General features: G+C 54.2%; 1 protein-coding gene and 1 long non-coding RNA gene across 2 annotated transcripts; one reads left to right on the plus strand and one right to left on the minus strand.

Moving 5' to 3' along the window:
- The first annotated feature begins 5,443 nt into the window (after nt 1–5,443).
- On the plus strand, nt 5,444–10,101 carry LOC137485945 (uncharacterized). Its single transcript, XR_011005508.1, has 3 exons — nt 5,444–5,602; nt 8,345–8,445; nt 9,877–10,101. It is a non-coding gene; the product is annotated as an uncharacterized lncRNA (long non-coding RNA).
- HEATR6 (HEAT repeat containing 6) lies at nt 9,840–25,283 on the minus strand. Its single transcript, XM_068210718.1, has 20 exons — nt 25,092–25,283; nt 24,016–24,123; nt 23,509–23,649; nt 22,295–22,410; nt 21,810–21,924; nt 21,487–21,588; nt 20,960–21,097; nt 19,808–20,085; nt 19,355–19,532; nt 18,870–19,076; nt 18,148–18,247; nt 17,598–17,959; nt 16,627–16,749; nt 16,023–16,109; nt 15,125–15,259; nt 13,977–14,099; nt 12,816–12,940; nt 11,889–11,985; nt 11,301–11,505; nt 9,840–10,849 (listed from the first exon to the last, which is right to left on the minus strand). Exons 1-20 carry the CDS (start codon nt 25,281–25,283, stop codon nt 10,299–10,301), a joined length of 3,483 nt encoding a protein of 1,160 aa, XP_068066819.1. The 3' UTR covers nt 9,840–10,298.
- Nucleotides 25,284–26,157: the final 874 nt, after the last annotated feature.

Raw genomic sequence — 26,157 nt, forward strand, 5'->3', positions numbered from 1 at the left:
CGGTGGGTTCGGCTCCCTCGGGCGCTGTGCCCACGCTGGAAGGGGGCCAAGATGAGACCCCCCTCCTCGTCTGGCAGGGGAGGTTTCTCCCCCCGTGTCCTCCAAGGCGTGGGGTCCTGCTGCCCAAGCCCCGGCACAGAGCAGGAACAGGCTGTGAGGCCCAGGAGAGCACCCCCTGGACAGGGGTTACCAGTGGGGGTCGTGGCCCCCACGGGGGACAGCTCTGGGGACAGGGTCACTGCCTTTAGCTGTGCAGGACGTGGAAGGACACGCAGTTAGCAAAGGGGACACTGCGGGGACAGGGGTCACAGGGGACACGAAGCCCCCATTGACCCTTGGCAGCAGTCAGGGCTGGGAGCAGGGAACAGGTTTGGGAAGGGGCAGAGGAAGAGATCCAAGCCGTGCTCTGGGATCTGAACAAAGCCTGCTTCTCCTATCGCTGTGAATGCACCAAGTCCCAAAGATCAACAAATTCACTTAAATCAAAGCAGGCACGAGACGAGAGGCAGCACCACACCCAGAGCAGGGCACAGACGAGCCTGGGACCCTTCAGGGGAAGGCAGCCCTGAAATCTCCACTCATGACTGCCCAGTTGCCCAAAGCACTTCCAGTTCCTGCTGCTCTTGGCTGGCACCTGAATGGTAGCCCCAGCAAAGGCCAACAGCTTTGAACCCAGCGTTCCCAGCCCAGATTCGGACTTTTCCAGGGCACCCAGGGTTACCTGCCCATCTCAAAACACACAGAAAATCCTGCCAGCCACCAGCACCCATGGCAGACCCCAAATGCAGCCCCAGAGCCCCTCGGGAGCTCAGCTGCTGGTCCCTGACCCCGCTGGCCATGGATCCCCTCCCCGGTAAACACCCTGGGGAGCTGGTGGCACTTTGGTCCCTGCAGAGCCAGGGAAGGGAAGGGAAGGGAAGGGAAGGGAAGGGAAGGGAAGGGAAGGGAAGGGAAGGGAAGGGAAGGGAAGGGAAGGGAAGGGAAGGGAAGGGAAGGGAAGGGAAGGGAAGGGAAGGGAAGGGAAGGGAAGGGAAGGGAAGGGAAGGGAAGGGAAGGGAAGGGAAGGGAAGGGAAGGGAAGGGAAGGGAAGGGAAGGGAAGGGAAGGGAAGGGAAGGGAAGGGAAGGGAAGGGAAGGGAAGGGAAGGGAAGGGAAGGGAAGGGAAGGGAAGGGAAGGGAAGGGAAGGGAAGGGAAGGGAAGGGAAGGGAAGGGAAGGGAAGGGAAGGGAAGGGAAGGGAAGGGAAGGGAAGGGAAGGGAAGGGAAGGGAAGGGAAGGGAAGGGAAGGGAAGGGAAGGGAAGGGAAGGGAAGGGAAGGGAAGGGAAGGGAAAAGCCCCACGGCTTGGCAGGGAACAGCCTGTGCCCGCCGGCAGCAGCGGGTGTTGGGAGCTGCATGGGCTGAACTGTCCATAAAACCATTCCTGCTCCACGGAGCAGGAGCAGCTCGGGGCCAGGATGGCAGCACAGCACCCTCAGAGCCCCCTGCCCTTTGGGGACAGGGCAGAGCCACGGGCAGAGTGGGACGCTGGGGATCAGGCACCTGCAGGGAGCAGGAAACCTCTCTGTGTGTCAGGAGGGAGGCTGTGGGTGAGCACACGATGGCCACACAGGGTTTGTCGTGGGCACACAGCAGCCTGAGCACAACCTAGAGAAGAGAGGAATGAAAAATCTCAAAAAGCCCCTTCCTGGCTCCCAGCTTGGAGCCCTCAGCCCAGCCGAGCCAATTCCCAGCTCTGGTCCCACGTGCTGAGGCTGCACAGGGAGGTGACAGCAGCTCCCTCACACCCGTCTGGCACCGTGTGAATCCTCGGGGTGAGGCTGAGGGGCTCCCCAGCTCTGCTGTGCCCTGCACCCTAAGGTCTGTAGGGAGCAGGCTACTGGTGAGTGTTCCCCCTGTGCCCGGCTCTCCCACCTCTGAGGGTGGGCACCTGCCCCACCAGCTCCCTGCACCCACAGGTGCCCTCATCCTTCACACCACAGCAGGTCCCTGATCACCCCAAAATTCTCCAGATCCCAGGTGATGGAAGAGACACCAAACCACACACCCGTGGGGCTGAGGGTCCGTGCAGGGCCTGTGCCACCCCGGGCAGCTACTCAGTGGCCCCAGGACGTGTCTCACAGGCGCCGTGCCCCCGGGCTGTGCTCCCACCGCCGCCCCTCCACAGGCTCCTGCCCAGGGCGGTCTGTGGGAGGCTCTGCAGGTGCCAGGGCAGAGCAGGAGCCGGGCTGAGCGCCCAGGCCCCCCGGCAGGGGCTGTGACACCCCCGCCCTGCACGGCCTGGGAACAGCCTGGCTCCTGTTCCCAGAAGGTCTCCTGTCCCTTTCAAGTGGGCTGCTGAGCTTTGACTTGGTCTTTGCACAGGCTTCATGGCATCGCATGATAATAATGTTCTGTCACAGTGGGTGACCTGGACCTTGTCCTGTTTCCACACATTTGGAACCACCTGGCTAATGAAGTGGATATCGTTTTCTGGTCCATCTCTCTCACCCCACTGCTCTTCCCCCTTCTTCCACGCCCCACTCCTCTGAGCGATGTCGGGAGCCTCAGTGCGAGCGGCCTTTTCCCATCGTTGTCCGGCACAGCTCATTAACTCCTCTCAGCAGAAGAGCGTGGTCATTACGGCTCGGGGGGCCGGAGGGTGCCCCGCGGGGCTGGGAGCACATAGTTTCCCAGCCCCAGCCTGGCGGGAGCATCAGCCCGAGCTTTCAGCGGGAGGTGACTGCGGCTGGGAATGCAGGGCGGCTGCCCCGGGAGGGTTTTTTAATCTGAGCATGCTCTGCTCTGCCCTCAAGCCTCCGAAGCCACCTGGTCCGCAGCCAGCCCACATCGGCCGGCAGCTCCCAGGGCTGGAATGGCCTCACCTCCCGCTCGCCATCACCTCTGAGACTCCAGGCACCAAACCAGCAGCCCATCCCTTCACACTCTCCACAAGGAGGGAAAAACCATCCCGCTGCAACCGCCCGGTCCAGGCGATCCCTTACCCGCGCCCACATCCTCCTCCATCACCTGAGAGGGGCCAGCAGGGCTGGCCCTGGGCCAGGCTGCAGCTCCCACCGGGCAGCCGAGCCGTGGGTGCCAGCCGTCACCGCGGGGTCAGCCCCGGGCACGGCTCACGGCACGGGGACTTTGGCCCTGGCACCGCACGGCAGAGGAGCCAGGAGCCAGGGCACCCCCCTGTCCTGGCCGTGGCGGCCTCGTGCCCCCCGGCACCAGGCAGAGTGGGGACACAGGAGCCACGGGGCACTGGTGGGACTTTTCCTGCGAGCCACCAGGGCGGGCACGGCGCCGGGGGATTTCTGCCACCGACGCGTTTACGCATTTCGTATCTGCCTCTCGTTTCTTCCTCACAGTTTGTTTCATTTAACGCCTGAGCGCTCTGACCTCGCGGGCAGTGGGCAAGAGTTCCCACCAAAGCAGGCCATTAAACCCCCTCACGGAGATTTTTTTTCTCCTCTGCCCCCACTTGCGCTGAGATTTTCGCATTCCCGGCCTGCCCGTGCCTCCCCCACACGAGGTGATGTAATGTTTTGAGCCTCCTCCCATCCCCACCTTTATTAAATATGACCCGCGGCTGATCCCCGCGCGGGGCGAAGGGAAGCTGTGGTTTCGGGAGGGGTCAGACATGAAAGGAAGAGCTGCCCGCCCCGCGCGGGGCTCGCTCGGCAGGGCCACGGGGAGCCCTCCTGCCCAGCACCCCGACACCCACGGCCTCCAACACCACAGAGGTGCCACTTTCACCCTGCAGGGAAGCCAGGTCTGTTGGCATGTTTGTTTAGGATGCAAATCACCCTTTTTGCTTGTCTTCTCTCTCCCAGATCATGGACGCAGCCTTGGCTCTCCCTCTGCAGAGCTTCTGGGAGAGAGGCTCAGCCCTAGGGTGCCTCACCTCTGGGCTGAGCCCTGCTGTCCCTGTCCCCTGCAGTCCCCAGCACAGAGACCCCACTGACACCCTACAGATGCCCCATCACGGGCTGTGCTGCACGACCCACTCATCTCCCAGGGAAGGGACATGTCCCAGCTGTCACCAAGCTACAGAGGGACGCTGTGGTGTGGAAACAACTCCTCTCCCACCTGTGTGCCCCCTGCTCCAAGCACAGCAAACATGAACCTGGGCATCACCCAGGAAGAGATGCCCTGGGGCTCAGGAATGGATTGAAGGGATGGGTTGAAGGGCATGGATTTATCCCCAATCTGGTGTCCACAGTGTCTGGTCTCAGCCCACAGGAGCACTCGGGCAGGGCTGGCACCGGGTGGGCTGTGCTGGCAGCAGTGTCAGCACCGGGGACACAATGGGGAACCCCCACGTTGCCCCTCCAGCCACGTGGGTGCACCCATGCTGGGGACGTGCATCCCCCTGGGGACATCCATCACCCCGGTGCCCTCACCCAGAGCCCCGCAGGTCCACCTGGCACAGGTGGAGGAGACAAGAGAGGAGCTGGGACCGGCCCGTGGGGGGGACAGGAGCCACCCAGGACCTGCTGGGACAGGGCGCAGGGTGGGCAGGAGGACACCCAGCAGCAGCGTTTGTCTGTCACACTGGTAATTAATGTTTCTCCCCTACACTTTGCAAATAACTCGCGACTCTCTTTGTCTGGTGATAAATGGCCCCTTTGAAGTTCTCCTTTCTCAAAAGCAAAGCAAAGAAACACTTTCATAATCCGTCTTCACCTCCCGTCCTGAGGCTCTGCTGCTCTGGGGGGGCACAGGGGGCCTGCTGGCCCCTCACCTGCAGGTGGGACCCCCCTGGGGCTGCTTGGTGTCCCTTTGCTCTGCCAGGGGACAGGCAGTGGGGTCAGGACCACCTCAGCTTGTCCCCTGCCCATGGCCATGACAATGTGTCCTTCTGCACTGGTGGCCTTCCCACCACATCCCCTCCCCAGCAGTATGCCCCGACTCTGGGCCCTCCCAAAACCCCAGACCCCTCATTTTCGGAGCCTGGGGGCTTCTATCAACCTCGCCAGGTCCTGAGCTGGAGGGGAGGGCTGGGGCTGGGCAGCCGTGGGGAGCAGGGACCCTCTGCAGGGCTCTTGGAGCTGCAGGGGTGCGGACGTGACCCAGCACCCACCGTGAGCCACACTCACATCCCCCTGCAGCTCCAGCTCACGCTCAGGTTCTGCTTCGCTGCCACAGCAAAACAAGTTCTGCTGGGCTATAAAAAGGCGCTGGAAGCAGGGCAGGCCAGGAGAGGGTCGGAATCCATGCCAGAGCTCTTGAGGTTGTCACTGGCTTACGTGTCAGGGCAAACAATGCTATCTGCCCATGGGATCGCGGCACAAGGAACACCACAACAGCGGCCCAAACCCCAAACACGGGGTCACGGGGCAGAGCCGGGCAGGCAGAGGGTCCCCGAGCAGAGCCGGGCTGCCCCGTGCCCGCGAGCACCGCCCCACGCCTGGCTGTGCCCCATGGCCAGTGTGGCACTGGCCCTGTGGCTTCTCCCGTTGCACCCCGATCCCGGCGCCGGGCAGGGTGGCCCTGCTGGCCACTGTGTCCCCAGAGGGGCAGGCATTGCACAGATGCCATTCTGCTGTGCCGCGTGTCCTCTGACTCTTTATTAATTTTAAGACAAAGCGGAGGGAAGCGAGCTGGAACCAGCGCGGAGGTGGGGTTGTTTTCTGGGAAAACAAAAGCACCGTGGCCGGTGCCAAGGCCCAGGGGATGCTCAGGGCTGGAGGAGCTCTCTGAGGACAGGAGTCCCAAAAGTGGGCCAGCTTCAGTGCAAGTTTCAGTTGCACTACAGGGAGGCCCAACCCAAAACCTGGCCAGCCCCACACCCTACGTGTCACCCCATGGCCATTGCCATGTGTCACTTGCCCCTTCGTGTGACAATGGTGGCACCAGACATGCTCTGTGCAGGTCGTCTCCACTGCTGGCTCCCCAGGCTGAGGGCAAGAGCTGCCACAATGGAACCAGAGAAATTCAAAAGGTCCCAAGAGAAGTAAAATCCAACTCTCCACAAGGAAATGCTGTTGGAGGCTGGCAACAACTTCCGACCTGTGGCAAGAGCTCCGCAATGGGTGCAGCCCAGCTCACCCCAGTCCCTGTTGCAGGTGAGACCCCCACTCCAAGCACATTTCCCTGCACCGGCTGCCCTCCCTGGGAGGGTCCAGCCCTGGCCCCCAGCAGGGTCCCCACCAGGCCGTGGGGGGAGCCGGGAGGGCAAAAATCAAAAGCAAATTGCGGGAGTCAATGGTGCGGAGCCGCGGGCGGCCTCAGCGGCTGCCGTGTGACTTTGATTCCCCTATCATAACCCCGAATTAAAAATTCAAGCAATTACTTGCATGGCTTCCCCCCGATTAGGCTGGGCCTCGCGTTCATTAATGCGGGCGCACAGAGAAAAGCCATTAGGACGGCTGGTGGGGACGGTTTCGCTGAGAACAGTTCCGCTCCAGGAAGGAGCTGGGCCAAAGCCGAATTTCACACATCTCCGAGGCCGCCCAAGCACGGCCGGGGCCCTGAAAGCCGCCTTTGTGCCTGGGATGGGTCCCCACGGGATGGGTGGCACGCAGAGGGGCATTGCCTGGGCAGGCTGCTGGTAAAAGCGGCAGCGGCGAGGGGACTGACCCGAGGCACGGCGATGCTTCCGGCAGCACCGAGCTGGGTGCCCCCCAGAATATTTACCCGGCCCAACCCCAGCGGTGTGGCAGCGCACGGGGGCTCACAGCAGGAACGGGGGGTGGTTGTTGAATCACCCGGCCCATCTCAGCTCTCTGCACGAGGGCCAGCGCTCGAGCAAGATGTGGCAAGCCTCCCACCCGGCCAGCCCGGGTTTATGAGCAAATTTCAAGTTCCACATAGTTTTCCCTCCCATTCCAGTGCAAATGTTTTTCCTGCTGCTCCAGGAGAGGGGACTGGGGACGTCACCTGCCCAGGCTGTGCTCCCTGTGCCCCCACGGGAACCCCCCACCCTGCAGCTGCCACCGTGCCAGCATGCCGAGCGTGCCCCTGCTCCACCGCTGGCCCATCAAGGAAATCTGCTGGACTGAAAAAATACCAGCACGTCTAGACTGAAATACCAGTCTGGGCTCCCGGGGAGCCAGAGGACCCCCCCGGAGCAGCGCGGGCTCCCTTTTCCCGGGGGTGGCACAGGAAGGCACGACCCCAGGGACAATCCTGCTCCCCGGGGCTCTCCAAGCCCCTTCAGAATCTCTGTCCCCATCCCCAGCTGGCGCTGCGGTGCCCAGAGCCCTGGGGTGCCCACGGTTTTCTTCCACACTCCTTCCCTCCCTGCCCACACCCTTCCTGCTGGGATCCCTCCTGCAAGAGGCTTTAGCCCCCGGGAAGAGCGTGGTGACAGCCAGGTCAGGCCACCGAGGGCCGGGCTGTGCCCAAATCCCCTCGCCGGCCGCCGCCGCCTCCGAGCTGCCGGCTCCATCCATCAGCGGCGACCCTGGAGCCGCCCGAGAGGGAGCGCCGGGAGGTTGCAGAGGGGAGAAAAGGAAAACAGACAGGATAAAAATCACCGAATTAGCGGGTCCCAGGGAGGGACGGCCGGCGAGATAGCGCGGGGCCATTTTTTATGGCAGAGACAGCAGGCATGAACTGAGGATCAGCCTCTTCCCTTTGACCCCGCCACTGGAAGTCACCCCTGCCTCCGCCACCCCATCGCTCACGGGCCGATGTCACTGACACCGCAGTCACAGCCCCGGGAGGCTGCACCCGCATCCCCGGGGCCAGAGCCGCCGGCCGCGCCCGCGGCAGCGCACCGGGAGGGGAAAGGCTCCGTTCGTCACGCGGGGACCGCGCCGTGCCCGCAGCCGCTCGGAGCCGGGCTGCGGCCGGGCCGGGGCCCCGCGGCACATCCGCTGCGTGCACGGGCTGCTGGCAGCCGTGTCCTGTCGGGGGACCGCCGTGCACCCCGCGACAGCACCGAGGGGACAACCAGGACCCCAGCGAGGGGACACGGGCAAGCGGCGCCGCCGCTGTCGCCGCGCCCGCCGTGCCCGGGGACGTGGTGCCACCTCGTGGCCCGGGGACCGGGGCCGCTCCCGGGGCCTGCCCGGGGATGCTCAGGGCTCAACAGCCGCAGGGTGGCCGGTAAATCACCGCCTCTGCTCCCCGGTCATAGAGAAGTTGTTGGCGGGAAGGGGAAAATTAATTAAAAAATAAAACTACCCGTCAAAGTAGCTCGGGTGTTTAACAGCCCCCCGGGACGCTGAGTGAGCCGCTGTGGTTGCTCCTTGCCCGCGGCAGAGCCCACCAGCGCAGGTGTCCCCAGGGGCACCCGCGGGGCTGCAGGTGGGCGATCAGCCCAGGGAATCGCTCCCGGGGCTGCCCGGCGCAGGAGACATCCCCGGGCTGCGATCGGGCCGGGCACTAAAGCCCTTTTGTTTTCCCCACCCAGTGACCCCGCGGAAGAACAGGCGGATTGTCTTTCAAACGGAGCCGATGTGGAGCTGAATGTCCCTTGCCACCTTGGCTATAAATCATCCTGCATGTGATAAGGTAATTACCTTCTCCTTGGAACTATTCATAGGAAAACCTATAAAGGGCCTGGCTTGTAAACACAACAATAAAGAGGCAGTACAATAAAACCTTGGCCAGGGTGGGGAAGGTGCTGCCTTTCCCCGGCCCCGAGCACCTCGTGCCCCACCAGGCCCTGGAGGACGAGGCTGCAGCCAGCCCCGTGGCTCTCACTGGCAGCCAGGGGTGGCACAGGGCACACGCAGGACACAGCCCTTTGTCCCCAGAGGGTCGGCAAAGGGTGATGCCCTATTGGGAATGACAGCAGCTCCCATCTTCTTCCTGGGGGGCACAAAACCAGAGATTTCTCCATTCAGAGAACAGCCCGACAGTGGATGGGGCTGCTGGAGCACACTCAGCTCAGGTACACCCTGCTCCCAAGTCCTACAGCTGCCTCAGCACCAGCATTCCAGCTGGTACAGGATGGAGGCAGCTCTAGAGATGTCAGCAACTTTGGGAAAGAAATCCAGGCAAAGTTGTGCTTTCAGTGGCTACGGGACAGATTTCTCCCCAAGGCAGTGGGAAAACACAGGCTTGGTTCAGGTGTGGGACCTCAAAGATGGGATCAGCTACAGCTGCAGCAGGCAGAGAGGAAAGGAGCAAGTGAAGCTGAAGTGCAAATGCATCACTTAAAGCAGAGCCAGGACAGGCCCAGCAGGGATGCTCAGCTCTGCCTCCATCCCAGGGTTTCCAGCCTGACCACACACATGGGGCTGGTACAGCAGGAGACATCCCTGGCAGAGATCCATCCATCCCTCCATCCATCCCTCCATCCCCTGAAAAAGGCTCCATTGCTCCAGGAAGTTTTGGATACTCTCAGCACTTGAGGCCTGCTGAAACCAGCGGCGAGGGTGGAAGAACAAAGCAGATGAATTTTGTATCCCCCAGAGGTTTTATGACAGGCAGGGCTTGCCCTGAGCTCTGTTCAAACATCCAGCCCAGGGTTAGGACAGCAGGCACTTAACTCTGAGAGCCCCAGAGCCCTGCTCATTCCTGGAGGTGCTGATTTGTCCCCAGCAACATCAGAGAGCTCAGCGCTGCCCCGGCTATCAGCAGAGTAAGCACAGAGCAAACACAGAGTAAGGAACACCAGCGGGAAGGAATGGAAGGGGACAGAACTCCAGAACCAGAAACGAATCCGTGTGCTGTTAGAACACCACTGCACCTCCCACAGAGGTGCTTGGAGAGCCAAAATTCCAGCCTTGGAGAACCTACTTTGAATTTTCTGGCTTAGGCAGCACAGTACCATCCACCCGGAAAGAAGGAATTCTGATTTTTTTGGAAGACAGGATGAGTGGAGGCAGCAGGGAGGCTCAGGCCAGGCGTACAACACTGGGAACACAGACAGCTGAAGGCAAAGGCTGTTTGCTCTAAGCTATTCTTCAAATATTGGCGTATTTGGGTTTATTGCAGGAACACAAGAGTGACAACATTTGCAGTGCTCTGAAAAACAAAATTCTTCCAGCCCCCTGCTTTACAAACATGATTCTGGATCCTGCAGCAATAGGAACAAAATGCTTTGAGATAAGCTGAGGGAACAAGCAGCTTTATAAAACACACAGAGGAGGAAAAGGCGTTTGTTTTCCAAGTGGCGACGCTGTGACAGCAAAGTGCACAAACCAGCCCCAGGGAGGGCAACAGCAGAGTTCCCCAAACACAGCAATAAAAAATAGCAATAATAAAAAAAAAAAGAAGTCCTAGAGGCATTATTAATAAAGTCTGAAACAAAATACTTAATATCGGCAGCGGGAAACTTTTCCTCCGGATGTCCTGTGCAAGGGAACACACCTCAGTGCTCCCTGTGGAAGTTTTGGTCACTGAAATGGGCATTTCCTTCAAGCTTCTGTCAGCTCCGTGGCATTGGTGTGGTGTGTCAGGACATCCTCCAGGTACAGGGACACTCTCACCCTGGCCTTGCCCTGCAGCTCTCTCTCTATGCCACTGAGATGGTCGATGGCTCCCTGCAACCCTCTCTCCCTCTCCCCCAAGTCCGTGTGCACTCCTGCTTCGCTCTCCTCGCCCGAGGACCTCAGGTACTGCAGCACGTAGGGTTTGATGGCCTCGCCGTGGTCCCTGAGGGTGCCCCCGATGAGGGGCAGGTCCGTGCTCCTGGCCAGCTGCAGCAGGTGCAGCAGAGCCTGGCAGATCTGGGTCCTGAGGCTGGAGCTGTACTTGAACTCCAGGAAGTCCTCGGTGTCCTCGCTCCTCTGCAGGGCCACCACCAAGGCACTCCAGATTTGGCAGAACTGCTCCGTGGAGCCGTAGCATTCCCTCTTGCTGGGGATGGACAGGGCCATGGCTGACTTGATCCGCACTTTGAAGTTCTTGCAGGACTTGACTACAGAGGAAAGGGCACTGAAAGCTTGCGTGGCCCAAGGAGCCTCTCCTGAAAAAAAAAAAACCAAAAAAAACCCCGCTTTTAATCAGCCAAAATATGCAAAACTATAAATGTCTCCTGAATATTTAATGGGCTGACATTTATTGAATTTATTGTCATTTAAAAGAGAGAATCAGGGGTTATGAAATTAAATATTAGTTAAAACAGTTAATCTCCTGAAGTTTTACCAGAGGACATTTGGCTTTTATTCACACCTATAATCCCACCCTCACACTGTTTCCTGACATGACAGATCCAGCTGAACACAGCAGCTACACCTGCACTGGCACTGGAAGGAGCTGAGTCTGCTCCACTGGGAAGAGCCCTGGCAAAGCTGTGGCAGCCACACTCGGCTCCGTTGGCTTCCCCCCTTCTTCTCCACCCCACTGGCAGCAGAGATGATGATCTGCTCGTCCCCACAAGTGCTGAGGCAGCCCGAGGCAGGGGAGCAGGCTCTCACCAAGAGGCAGGGCAGGGTTCTTGAACACGTTCCCCAGCGCGTAGCACGCGTTCCAGCGCACCTTCATGGTGGCCTCGCTGCCCACCGTGGCAATCAGGGCCTGCAGGGACTCCTCGATGGCCTCCCTGAACCTGGGGTTGGCCACGTGGCAGGGCTGCAGGAAATGGAGCACATTCCCAAGGGCACGGACAGCGTTGCTCTTCACCTGGAACACACAAAAACCTCTCCGGTTTTTGGGTTGTTGGCAGGTTTGATTTCGAGCCTGCTGTGAAATCATCTCGGAGCCAGCAAGGAGCACAGCTGGCATCACACTGTGTCTTCCTAAATGCCACCACAAAGATAATTTTCTGCAAATGGCCACAAACCAAACCAAAAACCTCTGCAGTGTGGGAAAGCCCCTGTCAAATTCCCTGCAATTCAAACAACACGGGAACCCTCTGACCACCAGCCCTCTGGGGAGGATGTGAGCTGCAGCTCCCCTCAGACACTGGGGCAAAGAGACCCAAAGTAACTGGTGCCTTTTACCTTTTCTGGGTTTTAATGCAGGATTTAACTACACCAACCCTACCCCCTTCCCCTCAGCCTTACCTTGTCTCTGTCCTTGGATGCTTCCGTGGCAGACCGTAGCAATTTCAGCAGCAGCAGATCAGAAAGCTCCTCCTGGAAGCTTTGTCCCATGGTCTCCCTGGCAGGAGAATCACCCTGTGAACACCCAGCTCGGCTGCTCCATCCCCAAGATGTGATACCGCCCTTTATACAGGCCCATGAACAAACAACCTTCACTCTTTAGAGGGCTAATATGTAAGGCAGACCTTTCTGCATGTGACCACTATGTTTATTAATTTAAAACCAAACTATCAATGCAAGAAAGCTGGTTAGCAATGGTTAAATCTGTAATAAAAAACAGAGGGCAAGGAATCGCTCTGGGGCAATTCTGTAGCAGGAATATATGATAACTATTTTCCTGTTAAAAATGTAACAGTAGGTTGGGCTTCCCTCAGCCTCTGGCTTGAGGAAGGGTTAAATATTTATTAATTTTACTTGTGTTACGTTGAAAGTAAAGGAACCATGTAATTACTCCAAGCAACACACAAGAAATGGAAAACTGAAAAGTTTTAAAGAGTCTCTCCTTAGAGTGACAGGACAAGGGGGAATAGCTTCAAACTGAGTAGGTTTAGATCAGATATTAGAAAAAAACTGATCCCTGTGAGGGTGCCCAGAGAAGCTGTGGCTGCCCCATCCCTGGAAGTGTCCAAGGCCAGGCTTGACAGGGCTTGGAGCAAGCTGGGATAGTGGAAGGTGTTCCCAGATGGACACAGGATGCTCAGTGTCCCACAGTGGCAGACACACAGGCAGAGGGTGGTTAAAAAGAAGGATCCAAGCCAAAGTTCAGCTTTTTTTGATGTTAAGTATCACAGAATCATTTTGGTTGGTTGGTTTGGGAAAAGCCCTTGCAGGGCATGGAAGGGGACAGGGGCAGGGAGGTGCCACCCCAGGGCAGGGTGTGTCACATACATGTTGATGATCAGGGTGTCTGTCAGGTTGCCCAGGGACCAGGCTGCCTTGGCACGGACGTTGGGAGACTTGTCATGGAGGGAATTCAGAATGGCATTTGCTGTGTCTGCCACAAACATCACATCCTGTCAAAGCAAAACCTGCTGCAAAGTTACAGAGTTCTCAAAACACAGGTGATTTTCTTAGTAACACTCTCTGGTTTTTCCAGGGAAAATGAGAGAGAGACCAGCTCTGTTCTTTTAGTTTTCTAGGTGATACCTTCTGATGAGCTCATGGTGCTCTCTGCAGCTTTGCCTGACCTTTAATTAACAGTCCAAGCCTGAATGCTGACCAAGTCCACCACTCTTGGGTAGCTGTTGCTGAAAAGCTTCAATGGATTATTTAATTCCATTGGTGATTTAGTTACTTTGGATTTTAACATAATTACATGGACTGCCAACCTTATACCCATCAAATCCCACTCTTAAAGTAATTGCTTCTCCAAACCCCCTGTTGAGCTGCCTGTCTAATCTTCTCTTCTATGGCACATTACATGTGCCTATGGTAAAGGATTTTCTTTCAAAATATTTTGGAATTAAACTCCAAAGTCAGCTACTGCTATTTTTTTATTAAAATCATTCACTTAAAGGTTAAGTTGTAAAAACTAATCTTCCAGCTCAGCCAAGCTGATATTTTGTAAAAAAAAAAAAAAAATCCATTTTTTTCCCCTCCAAATAAGCTTTATTTCTTAGTTTTAAGCAAGACTGAGAGCCTCACATTAAAAACTTGTTAGAATCATAGAATCCTGGAGTTGGAAAAGACCTCAAAGATCGAGTCCAACACCAAACTCCCCAGAGCACTGTACAGCCGCTCCCTTCATCCCAGCTCCCCCTCACCTCCTGCAGCTCCTCTGTGCCCACCTACCCACTCCAGCCTCCATCCCTGAGAGCCTGGGAAGATCCTGACCTCCCTCCTTTCCCCTCTCTCTTCTGCTTCACCTCCCTTAAAGCTGCACTGATTCTGCTCTCACACCAGAGGCAAGAGCAGGTCTGGAGCCAGTAAGGAAAACTATAAATACGGTACAAGCCAAAAGTAAAGGGAATTAATTGCAAACAAATCCATGTTCCACATCTTATGGTTCATTACAGAAGGGCTCAGAAGAAGGGCTGGGCTGGCTCTGACCTGCCTGAGGCACGGGAAGAGGATGTAGACTCCCAGGGCACGGGCAGCAGCAGCTTTCACCAGGGGGTTCTCGCTGTGGTTCAGGCCAAGCAGCAAGGTGACACACAGGATCTGCTGGTCACCCTGCAAGAGGAGCAGCAGTGGCAGCAGGGGGGCTGAGGAGAGCTCTGTGCCACACACAAATTCTCTGAAACACCCTGTGGCTGAAGGAGCTTCCACTCAGAGCATGCCCTCGATAAAGTGAATTGAGGAGCGTTTCAGGAGCCCACCCAGGAAACAGGAATGCTTCCAGCACACAGGATCTCTGCTGTTAGGTAAGACCAAGAAGGAAATCAGAGTCTTAGCTCTCATCCAAAGCTGAAGGAATGGCCCGTCAGAGCTAACTCAGAGAGGATGGGCTGCTCTTGCCTCCCCTCCCTCTCTGCCCCTCGTTAGCCAGGACAGGCAGGCAGGGTGAGCTCAGCCTGGGCAGGTTGTCAGCTCACCAGCCCATGACAGAAGGTCAGAGTGGGCACTGACTTGACCCCATTTGGCCACGGGGACAGGACAGGGGATGGGATCAAAGTACAGGGGGATGAAGTACACGCTGTACTTGGAGAATTCCAGAGATACTGCTGCACCAGCAATTCCTGGGCAAATGAGATCTGGCAGAGCACTCCCCAGCAAGGGCACAGTGACACAGAAGGAGCTGCACAATGCAGGGGGGATCCACTGCCAAGGCTTTCATGTTGAAAAGCATATTTCATGTTGCAAAAGGGAAAAAACGCACATGCAAACGGGTGCACAACATCAGGCCCTGGCTATTGGCTCAGCTGGCTCTTCAAAGGATTAATCAGCAGAAAAACAAGCCCTCAGCCCTCCCTCATGCCATGAAATTCTTGTCCTCCATCTCCTGTGCATCATTGCCAAGGCTGGGGCCAAAAAGCTTCTGTGACCCACAGTTTAATTGTTCTGACAGGCTAATTACTCCCAACATTGCCCTTTCCAGCCTTCAACAGTCACAATGTACAGAATGAGAAAAAAAAAATTGGGAAGGTTTCTTTACTTTCTCCTGGCAAGTTTTAAAAGGCTTTACACTACTGTAACCTGGTGGACAAGGACAAAGCCTCAAAGGTAAAACCACCACATTTAAAGGTGTGTTCTCCTACCTGCAGGAGGCTGAAAGCCTCTGGTAAGATAGAGGACAGGGCATCACAGGCACTTGTCTGGAGAGTGGCATGGGGGGAGTTCTGCAGGGTGCCAGGTAAGGGGCCATTTAACATCATCGTCCAGAAGGTCACAACCTGCAGGAGAAGCAGCCAGGTTTATCTTTTAAACTCAGCAATTAAGCCTCATTTCTTGTCTTAAAGATGATCATCATACCCTGAAATTTAAACTGCATTAAATAGAGTTGCAATCCCACTCCTGAATCCACACAGCTGAGTGTTTTCATTTGCCTGACAATTTACATTCATAGCAAATAACAGGAACCTGATGCTACTGAACACATTTCCTGTCTTGTAGGCTCAAAACTTAGCATGAGCCAAAGAAATTTTTAAGCTTGTCTTCTGTTCACAGAAGGAAGACTTAAACAAGCCTATATTACTCAACTTCTGCAAACTTAGCCAACAAACAGCTCATGAATTCTTCTAAATTCACATATATTGTGGTTCTGCCCACTCTCTCTGCACTTGGGACCAGCCAGAAAATGTAGGTTGGCTCTTTAACAATGCAAATTCACCAAAATTCTGTAAGTTTTATGCAGCAGTAATGACACACTCAAAATCAGTGCTGTTCTTCCAGCTCTCTGAGCTACAGCAGGCTAGCAGAGTTGGGAAGAGGAGAGGCAAAGACATAGGTTAAAGAAATAAAACCCAACACATCTGTCCAGAGACAAGAACAACTGCCAAATGGCTGCAGGAAGTCTCCAAAAACTGTCCATACTGGCATCCATAAAGCTGCAGTCTGAGTCCCTTCCTGCCTCCCTGCAATTATTTGTCTGTGTCAGTGCCAGTGACTTTGCAGAGGGCAGGGAAGGAGCTCAGTCAGGTGGAATCTCACACTTACCACGCTGACAGGCACCCTCTGCTCGGGGGCTGTGGGGGAGTCTGGTTTGTGCTGCTGCAGGACACCCGTGCCCAGCTCCTCCAGAAGCTGCAAAGAACAAAAAGCAAGGGGGTTTTCATCAGGGATGACTCAAGGACCATGGAACTACAGAACCTGCATCTACTCAGCCAGGGAACAAAAATAAAAGATTCAGCACTGGTTTGGGCTGTTCTGTTCCTGCTAGTACTGGAATTAGAGGAAAAGCCTTTCCTACATAAAGTCTCCAGCAAGCACAGCATAACAAACTACTGCACAAAGAGGAAATCTTTGGGTCACAGAGTCCAGTCCCTGCACCAGCTGATGCTCAGCCAGGGAAGTACCAGTGTTGTGGTCCTTGCACTTCCCAAGCTTCCTGGTGACTCAACAGAGCAACAAAATTCTGCTGAGACTTCAAGTCTGGAAGCTGAAGGTGCATTTCTCGAAGTGTCAGGGTACTGCATTTCTATATCACACACACAGATGCTCTGAATATTCATCACCACTCATCTGCATTTGCAAAGCACACAGACAGATAAAACTGACTTGGTAAAACAAAAAACAACACTGACGTGTCTCCTGCTCTTACTTTGGCTCCATGAAGCTGAATGGATGGATCCATTTCTTCCATGCATCTGCAAGCCACTTCTCCAAGTGCCAGGAAATAGCTCTGAGCCATAGGGAAATAACCTTTCACAAGAAGAGCCAACACCTAAACACAGACAAAAAAAAATCCATTCAGCATTTCTTCCTTCTGTTTACCCAAAATATCCCAACTACACACTGAAACGATGTTAATGGGCTAATCAACCCTGGCACCATATACTGAACTCTGATGTAACAGATACACCCTGCAGCACAACTTCTGCAATACCAGAGCTGATTAAAAGCCTCCCTGTTCCATTATATTGTTCAAAGTAGAGCCACAGAAGCACTATCAGGTAGCAAGACCATGAATTATTTACTGTAAGTGAGGGCTCCTGTAGCCAAAAAAACTGAGAGCAAGACATTCTGTACCTCCTGTAACACTGCTGCTGCATTCTGTGAAGCTGGATTTAACAAGTGTTTACTGTTCCAGAAAAAGAGTGAGACTTCTTGGGATGCATGTTACAAAATCTTACCCTTTGCTGTGGCTACATGAATTAAAACAAAGCCAAGCCTCAGCATCCACAGGTACTCCTTGAGTCACTCCATAGCTCCTTGCAGACTGTTCTCTGGCTGCAGGGCTCTTTCCCACTGTTTTCCACCAAAACTTTAATTTGGATTCTGTATGGAGGAGTTTGCATGGGGAAGACTCACAGTCTGCCAGCACACACCCCCAGATAATACTGAACAAAATCATGAAGATAAAAATCCACAGGCAGATGAACTTGTTGCAGCAGGTTTGCAGTGGCACAGCCATGCTGTGGCCACGGGATCAAAACGTTTCTCCTCGAGCCACAGCAGCTCAGCCCCACTGCACCTGAGCCTCAATCTCCCTGGGAAAGCAGGGAGCAAAGGGAACCCCCAAGTGAGGGAGGCAGCTGGACGTGAGCCGAGCTCCCCGAGCATCCCTCCCACCTGCAGGGCCTCCAGGCGCAGGGGACACGGCTCGTAGACGCTGCACAGGGACGGGAAGCTGGCGTCGCTGTCGGAGCAGGAATCCTCCCGGGGCAGGACGATGAGGGACACGCAGAGGCGCAGCAGCCAGCAGGGCTCGGGAGGGGCACAGCCTGCAGGACTGTCCTGAGGGCTCTCCCCTGCCCAGGGCGCTGCTTTCCTCCACTGCTCGCAGGAGCCGAAGCGCCGAGGGGTCGCGCTGCCGCTGCTGCTCAGCCCTGAGGAGCTGGGCTGCTGCAGGAGCAGCTGCACCTCTGGCAACGGTGCCTGGACAGAAACGATTGCCCCCAGCAATGTGAGGCTGGAAACTCGAACGTTGACATCTGCAAGAGACAATGGGGGGAGAAGAAAAAGAACAAAAAAACCTCCATTAGAACCTCACCGACAGCCCAGCATCCTCCCTCAGCAGTTTTCAGACAAGATGGATTACCACATATAAACATCCACTGCTACTGGATTTTGAATTGTGGAGCACAGAGGAGGGGAGGAATATAGCAGAGAGAATGCAAACCTTTGTGAGAGATGTAGGGCTTGATCTGGTTCCACACCCTGGTAAGCAGCCCGGGTTTCAATCTGCTGTAGGGTGCATTGGAAACCAAGTTTGCAAGGCACTGAAACACAGAGAAAGGTGCTGGTTACAATGTCAGCCTGGCCTCCAACAGGTCTGTTTTTACATTTGTAATTTAGGTCACTCAGACAGCTCATTATCGGAGGGCACCTGAAAAAAAAAAACACCCCAATTATCTGCTGGATACAAACTTGGGTTTAACTATTTTGACATGGCATAAAGACCAAGGAATTTTGATAGCCCATGGAAGGATTTGTCAATTTGGATTCCACTTCTAAAGTCAATGTGAGTCTTCAGGATCATTTCATAGGTTCATTCAGCTCCAAAAAGACTGAAAAAATGCAGAAAAAAGAACTGTGCTGAAAAGAAACCCCAAGACTCTGGATGGAACTCTGAGGAACCTGGTCTAGTGGAAGGTGTCCCTGTCCACAGCAGGGGATTGAAACAAGGTGATCTTTAAGGTCCCTTCCAACCCCAACCATTCTGTGATTCCATGACTCTGCAGGATGACTCAGCCAATGAACTCCTGTGAGATGACAAAGGTCTGTTTGTCACCACCACCACCTCACCCCTCAACAGCAATTCTGTGCGATCTTCCTTCAGGACATAATCCAGAGAGCAGTGTCAGCCCTTGGGAGCATGTGGCACACCTGCAGTGCAGGTACCTTGACTATTTGTGTCAGTGTCTGAGAGGAGGACTCTGCCACCAGGGCCAGCAGCAGGCAGCGGTGCAGCTCCCGGATGCTGGAAGCAATGGTGACAGAGAAAGGAGTAAAAGCTCTCTTGTGGTCATTGGCATCTTCAGCCACAGACAGGAACTGCTTAGAACCTTCCAGGAAGGCTGAGAGGACTTGAAGAGCACAGGCACGTGTCTGAAATGAAAAAACATTTGTGATACCTTTTAACACCTCCTTTGAGCAGATGGAGAATTTTAAAATATATGAAATCCTCTCTAGCAAGAGAAAATTCAACTCCAACTATCTTTTTTTTCATGACTTTAGGCAATATAGAACCAATCCTTTGTTTCCTTAGCCAACACTTCCTATTTATTTCTTGGGAAGTAGCCAAATACTTACTGAAGGCCAGAGAAGACAACTCCTAAGATTAATGGGGGAAAACAGAACAACTTTTGTACTCAGAAGCGCCTCACCTTTGGAGAAGGGTCCTTTAGAGCAATAGTCATCAGGGACACAGACTGGGGGCTGCCAATACCAGGGGCATCAGGAACAAATGCTGACCAGTAGCCATAAAGAACTCTCTTTTCTATTGACTTTATAGTGGAGAGGAAGCAGGCCAGAGCCCCTTGGCGAACATTGGCTTGGTAAGACCTTAAACACAAACAAAAAGATTCATGAAAACAGCAGGGACAAGGGATGGACTCCACCTCTTTCATGTGTATTAGTGGCTGGCTGTGAGAGGAAATCTTTTAGACCAAGAGCAGGAAGAGGAAGAACGAATTTACTTCCAAACCAACATAAATTATTGCCCTCCAATTTTCTCATAAATCAAAAGGGAAAGTGATTCCCTCAGCAGTTTAGACTAAGAACAAAGGAGGCGAGGAAGGGTTTTGTGGATGCCATGTTTTTATGTGCACAGCAGTCACCTCACTTTGCTCTGTATTCCACCCTCGTTGTCAGAATACTCCGACTCGCTGCTGCTGAAGCGTTTCCAGGGCTGTGAGCTCGGGGGATCCTTCCCAGCACACACGTCTGACACACGAGGCCGAGGGTCCGGGCAAGGGCTGCTCTGCACATCCCCCAGCTGCAATTTCAGCATGTCTGCCCCCAGCACTGACTCATTTCCTGCATCCTCTGAATCTTCTCTTCCTTCTTCCTCAAACTCTCCCTTCTTTTGTTTCCCTTTGCACTTTTTTCTTCGGCTCTAAGACAAAAAATTGATTTTTCTTAGTCAATGCTTAACAAATACATAAATGCAGTTACATGTCTCTGCAATACTCTACACACAGAAACAGTCACACTTTAGCATGTGAGTTTTTAAATTCTGCTTATTAGTAGCAACAGTCACAAAATTTCAGAAATACCTAAGTAAACAGTTTATAAGTGAATAGCCTCAAAAACTAACCTTTGATTTCTTCATCAGTAAAGCAAAATATATCCAAGGAAACTTTTAGCTAAAAATCATATTTCACGCAAAAGTGATTAAAGAACAACACTAAATACTTCTGTAGTTCTTTTAGATTTACAGAAAGTAACACTAACTAACCATCCTTTTCAGCACCTAAAAAGAAACAAGTCAACATGACTAGATAACCCTATTTTCTCTAATGTCTTTCAGATAATCAGTAATCCAAAGTATTTACATGTTAAAAAATAACCTGTTGAAGGATTGAGCAGAACAGATGAGGCAAGAAATCAGTCTTAAATGAACTTGACTTCCCTAAGAAAGAGTCAAACAATTGTGCAAGTGTTAGGAGAGAAAACGTGACTTAAAAAAATCAAAAGCTTTGGCGAGTTTGCACGCATCAATCCCGTGCCTGCAGGCCAGGAATTCTTGGCTATGGACAAATAATTGTTGCACACAGCTTAAATGAGGAAAGCCAAGCCCTGCAGAGACATTTGTTCCTGTCACCTGAGTTCCCAAAGCAATTCTACTCAGTGCAGAATTTGTAATCATCACCTTTGGAGCAAAGAATTAAATGAACCGCATGCTCAGGACACGAAGAGCCACCAATACCATGACAGGTAAGACACAACCACAACAAACAGGCTGGAGAATCAGGAGCAGCCCAGCTTACCCCTGTCTGCTTGGAGGTGGCTGGTTCTGCCTGCTCCTGCTTGACAGGTGACCTTTTATCATACTGAGGTAAGGGAGCAGGGTACAGGGCTGTGGGCACCTCTATGCTCAGTCCTGGCAGCCCATGGAACATGCATTTCTGCAACAGGAACACAAAGGTTAGCGTTCCGTCCCTTTCTCATGCACAGATTTACTGAATCCACCCATTTTCAGCTGTGCTCCTTCCCCCAGGTGCTGCCCCCTCATGTATATAAGGCTGTGCAACATCTGAAATCCATCTACGTGTAGAAGGATTTCAAGTAGGTCCAAAAAAACCCAAGCCTCCCATCTTCCTCTCACATTCTGCAGTGGGAAGTACAGTGAAGATGCTGTGAGAGAAACTCAAAATATTTTTCTTAAATATCTCACACTCCATTTCCCCCCATGCTCAGGCTTCTCCCTTTTGCTCATCTTCTACTGTTTCCCACTTAACAGCACCTGGAACCTCCCATGGTTTGCCTCTTCCTCCAGGTGGATTTAAGGATTTACCTTTAACACTGCCAGAAGAGCTCCAATTTGGTCCATTTGCATCAGTTTCATCTTCCCACCATTGAGAAGTGACTGGACGCCTTTCAGTGCACTTTGCAGTAACTGAAAACAAAGAATCACCTACTTTTCCTTCCCAAAACACTGCAGGTTCACATCTTTCAAGTAACTTTCTAGGCAGTTATAGTTTTGCTCAATTGGGACAGTAATATGATAAATTATAGACTAATAAAGCAAAATCTTAATTGAAAACATTCCAAATTCCATATATTCCAGCAGCACCATCTCCTAATTAGAGTATTTTAGACAATTAGACTCACACTTACCATGCAAAAAGTGATGTCATCCACATCAGTGGTTTTTGAAGACTGCAGAACACTCAGGAAAGTTTGAAAACAAACAATTCTGTAGGACTCATCCAGGTATGGCTGTCCAGGGACACTAAAGTTAGAGCAGGAGGAGACACGAGGTTGCTTTACAGTCTGTCCATAGGTTCATAAAGTTACACAAAGTCCCACCCAAGCCCTCTGTTAGCCTGCAGAGCCCCAGATGGAGGGATGGCTGATGGAAAGGGGCCAGCTCTACCACAGAGAGAACAAAGGAAACCTTCTGCACAAAAACCAGACAGCACAACAGCTTTTGTTTTCTTCCCTAAACTGACCCCTGTAACATTATTTCTGGAAGACTGAGAGTTTATGGGTTTATGCACAGATAAAGCTCTGCATTTCAAATTCAGGCACCTACAGCTTGCTGGCCCTGTGCTGGCTGATGTACACTTTCTGACCCACCTGAAAAGGCTGGTGGTACACACCTGAGACACAGGTTCGCCATGCTGCGCACAGCTGCCCTCCTGAGCTCCACCTCTGGCTGGGCAGGGTCGCTGAACTGCAGCAGGAGCCCAGCCTTGCCCAGCAGATCCGGGAGATACTGAAAACAAACCACCAAAAGCCATTAGGGGTCAGTGCTCCTCCCTCACCCTCCTGGGTCTGGTGTCTGGGGGACAGACATCATGGGAGGTGGCTGGAGCCTGGCTGGACACCAGGTGCCCACCAAAACTGCCCCTCAGATGGGCAGGGCAGAGAAAATATAAGGAAAGGCTCATGAGTTGGGACAAGGACAAGGAAAGGTCACCCACTGATAACCATCATGGGCAGAGCAGACCTTAGTGAAATTAGTTGAATTCATTACCAACAAAAAACAAAGCACGATAACGAGAAGTAAAACAAACCCTGAAAATTCTCAGCTGCAATTTCAGATTCCGGAGACAGATTTATGTTTAGAAAAAACAGCATCAAAACCTTAAGTCCTCTTATTTTGTATTAAGAAAGGACAGAGTTGAGCACAGTTCAGCTGAGTCCCAGTTTATGCTCTCTTCCCAGACATGAAGCTAAGCTAGGAACAACTGCTGCACCAAACTGCTGCCACTACATGGGCTACAAGCCCACACAAGCTGGCAGCTCCCAAACTGTGAGCATCACCACCCCATGCTCAGCCCAACAGCAGAGACTGCTTTGCAAGCTGCCACGAGCTGCTGACAGCAGGAGGATTCAGCATTTCAAACACTGTCAGCTGCAGCAACAAGGAGCTTCACACGGGATTGAGACCCGAGAGCCGCTCCTGCGAAACGGCGCCGAGCTAAAGCCCTGATCTGGTTACAGGATGGATTTCAGCATCCTCTGTGGAGCCTGCCTGGGGAGTTTTGTGCCATTTCAAGCTCCCCGTGGCCTTCCTGCTTGAGGCACAGGGTGGTTGGTCTGCAGGCTAAGCCTGTGCCCTTATTTAATGGTGATCCCAACAGCTGCAGCCTGCAGGTACAGAGTATTCCACATGGGAATAATAACTATTAATAAATACAACTGAAATTCCCATCAATATCAACCACTATTTAAATAGGATTTAATCTTAGCATGAAAGGTAACACAATTTGAGAACTTTTTTATTCTTTCTCCCAGGAAAAAAGATGAAGTACAAACAGCAGTGGTGAAAATACTTTTGTTGTTACTGTCTCTCTGTTTGTAAACTCACCTTCTGACACTTGGGCCCATTGTTGTAAACAAGAGCTGCTAAGGCTTGCAGAATTTCAACATGTGTCCAGGAGCTGCACTGCCTCAGAGCAGAGATGCAGTAGGAGAGAAGGAAATTCAAGTTCTGCTCATCAACCATCACCTGCAGTAACAGAAAATATCAAGATAAACATCATCTTGTACTGCTGCAGTCAATAAACACTGAGAAACTGCTCACAGATTCGGGTGATCTGGCTGTTAAAACACACCAGCAGAGATCACACCTGACCAGAAATGGATAAATCTGTACAAGTGTCCTAAAACCAAGACTATTTCCCATAGTGAATCACTTCTGACTGAGAGGTGGTTTTATGAGGAACCATGCTAAAACCAGATCAGAGCCTCAGCTACCCAAAAATAAGTAATACAGTGAAAATCCAAGAAACTCTGCCTGAAGGTTGGCTCCACAGCCCTGGAAAAAGACAGAGTTCCACTGGCTTTTTGAGGGACATGACCAAACCCTTCCTACCTGATATCTGTTGAGTAAGTGATGGATAAGCTGACAGACTTTGCTGACAAGATGTTCCTGATCAAGGGGAACCAACTGACAGGCTTGGACAAGCACAGCACAAACATCCTGGAAGAGAAAGCCTCAGTTCATTATTTAGGGACAACAAAGACAGCAATAGTGGCTCAAGAAAAATACCAAGTTAGATCAAGGAACAGCAGAGTACTGTCCAAAAATCAATTAATTCCAAAGTGCAAAGTAAGCCTGCTTTGGAAATAAAATGAAGACAAACCAGTGTAATAATGAACTACTGTGTGTTGCCAATGGAGCAGCATCCGTGCTGCTCATCTAGAGCGCTCAGCTTTCGAGGGTTTGCTTTCAGGTTTTAAAAAACCCCTTTTTTAGGCTGTTTTTTTTTTTTTTAAAAACTATTATTTTTCCAACATCAAATTGGAAAACCCCTGATGTTGGGGTAGTTTTCATGTTGAAAAACGATTATTTTTCCAACATCAAATATTATTTTTCCAACAATGAAAACTGTCCCACAGTCCCACCCACAGGTGACACGCACATCTCCCCCCGGCAGCGCTTTGGACGGGGCAGCAGAGCTCAGAGGCGCCGAGGAGCCGGAGAAGGGCCCGGGGGGAAGGTGTGCGGGAACATCCCGCCCGCAGCGGGGGGAACGTGGGCTGGAGCCCTCGGGGACACGGCGGTGGGCACGGCGGGGCAAAGCCGCACCAGCCGTGCCCACGGCGGGGCAAAGCCGCACCAGCCGTGCCCACGGCGGGGCAAAGCCGCACCAGCCGTGCCCACGGCGGGGCAAAGCCGCACCAGCCGTGCCCACGGCGGGGCAAAGCCGCACCAGCCGTGCCCACGGCGGGGCAAAGCCGCACCAGCCGTGCCCACGGCGGCCCTGCCCAGCCCGCCACACGCGCGCTCCGACACGGCACGGCACGGCACGGCACGGCACGGCACGGCACGGCCGCCGCCTCCTCCTCCTCCTCCTCCTCCTGCTCCTCCTGCTGCTGCTGCTCCTCCTCCCCGCGCGGACACAGCCCCGGAGCCGGCCCGGTGCCGCTGCCCCATCCCCGCGGTACCTGCGGGCCGGGCGCGGCCGCGGGCTCGGGCCCGCAGCTCTCCGAGATGAGCTGGTCGAAGAGCAGGTGCAGCTCCGAGCGGCGGCTGCCGTCGGGCCGGGCCCGCAGCGCGCCCAGCCGCGCCAGGCAGCGCCGCAGCGAGCCGGCCGGGCCCGGCTCCGCCGGCTGCCCCGGAGCCGCCGCCGCCGCCATGGCCCGCGCCCCGCCCCGCCGCTATGGCAACCGGAGCCCTTCCGGGGCGGCCGCGGCTACGGCGGCCCGGCGGGCCCGGCGGCGCTGAGGGCCGGGCCGGGCCCGCGGCAGGTGGCGGTGCCCGCCCGCCTGTGGGACAGCCCGCGGCTGCGGGAACAGCAGCGAGTGTTGGACCGCAGGGTCAGCCAGGGTGGGACAGCCCGTCGAGAGCAGCCCGGCGCTGCCCGGGCCGCCACCGAGCCGTGTCCCCGAGTGCCACATCCGCGCGGCTTTTAAGTCCCCGCCAGGGATGGGGACTCCACGTGTGCCAGGGTGGACAGCGTGTTCCCGGTGTGCAATCTGAACCTCGCCTGGTGTGGAGGATGTGATGGCTGTAAGGCAAAATGAGGGCTGCTGTGGTGTAAGAGGCTGCTGCTGTCCCATGCCCCTGTGCCAGCCCAGGCCAGACACAGGGCGTGCTGCCATCCCCAGCGCTGGGGACACTGGGACCAGCGGCTGTGAGCAGGAACCCGCTCCCCTTCAGGGGCTGGCATCTGCATCTCACCAGCATTGACATCTCGCTGACAGGTAACATCAAATTAACAGCCGGGCTCCCGGCACTGCCTGTGCACAGGATCGGGGAGAGCAGCCAAGGCCTGGAGAGCCCTGGCTGATGGGGACGTTCACCCCAACAGGGCTCAGCCAAGTGCTCCTGCCTTGCTGCACACGCACTGCTGCCAACACTGGATCCACATCACCTGCAAGGAACAGGAGGGCTCCAGGGCCAGGACATGGTGCTTTCCATGTCACAGACAGGCAAAGCCTTACCTCTGGTTTTACCCTCCTTCCATTTCCTTATCACACCGACCACCTTGAGTAAGAAAAGTACGTTCTG

This window comes from Anomalospiza imberbis, chromosome 20, assembly GCF_031753505.1.
Source record: "Anomalospiza imberbis isolate Cuckoo-Finch-1a 21T00152 chromosome 20, ASM3175350v1, whole genome shotgun sequence".
Lineage (NCBI taxonomy): Eukaryota > Metazoa > Chordata > Aves > Passeriformes > Viduidae > Anomalospiza > Anomalospiza imberbis.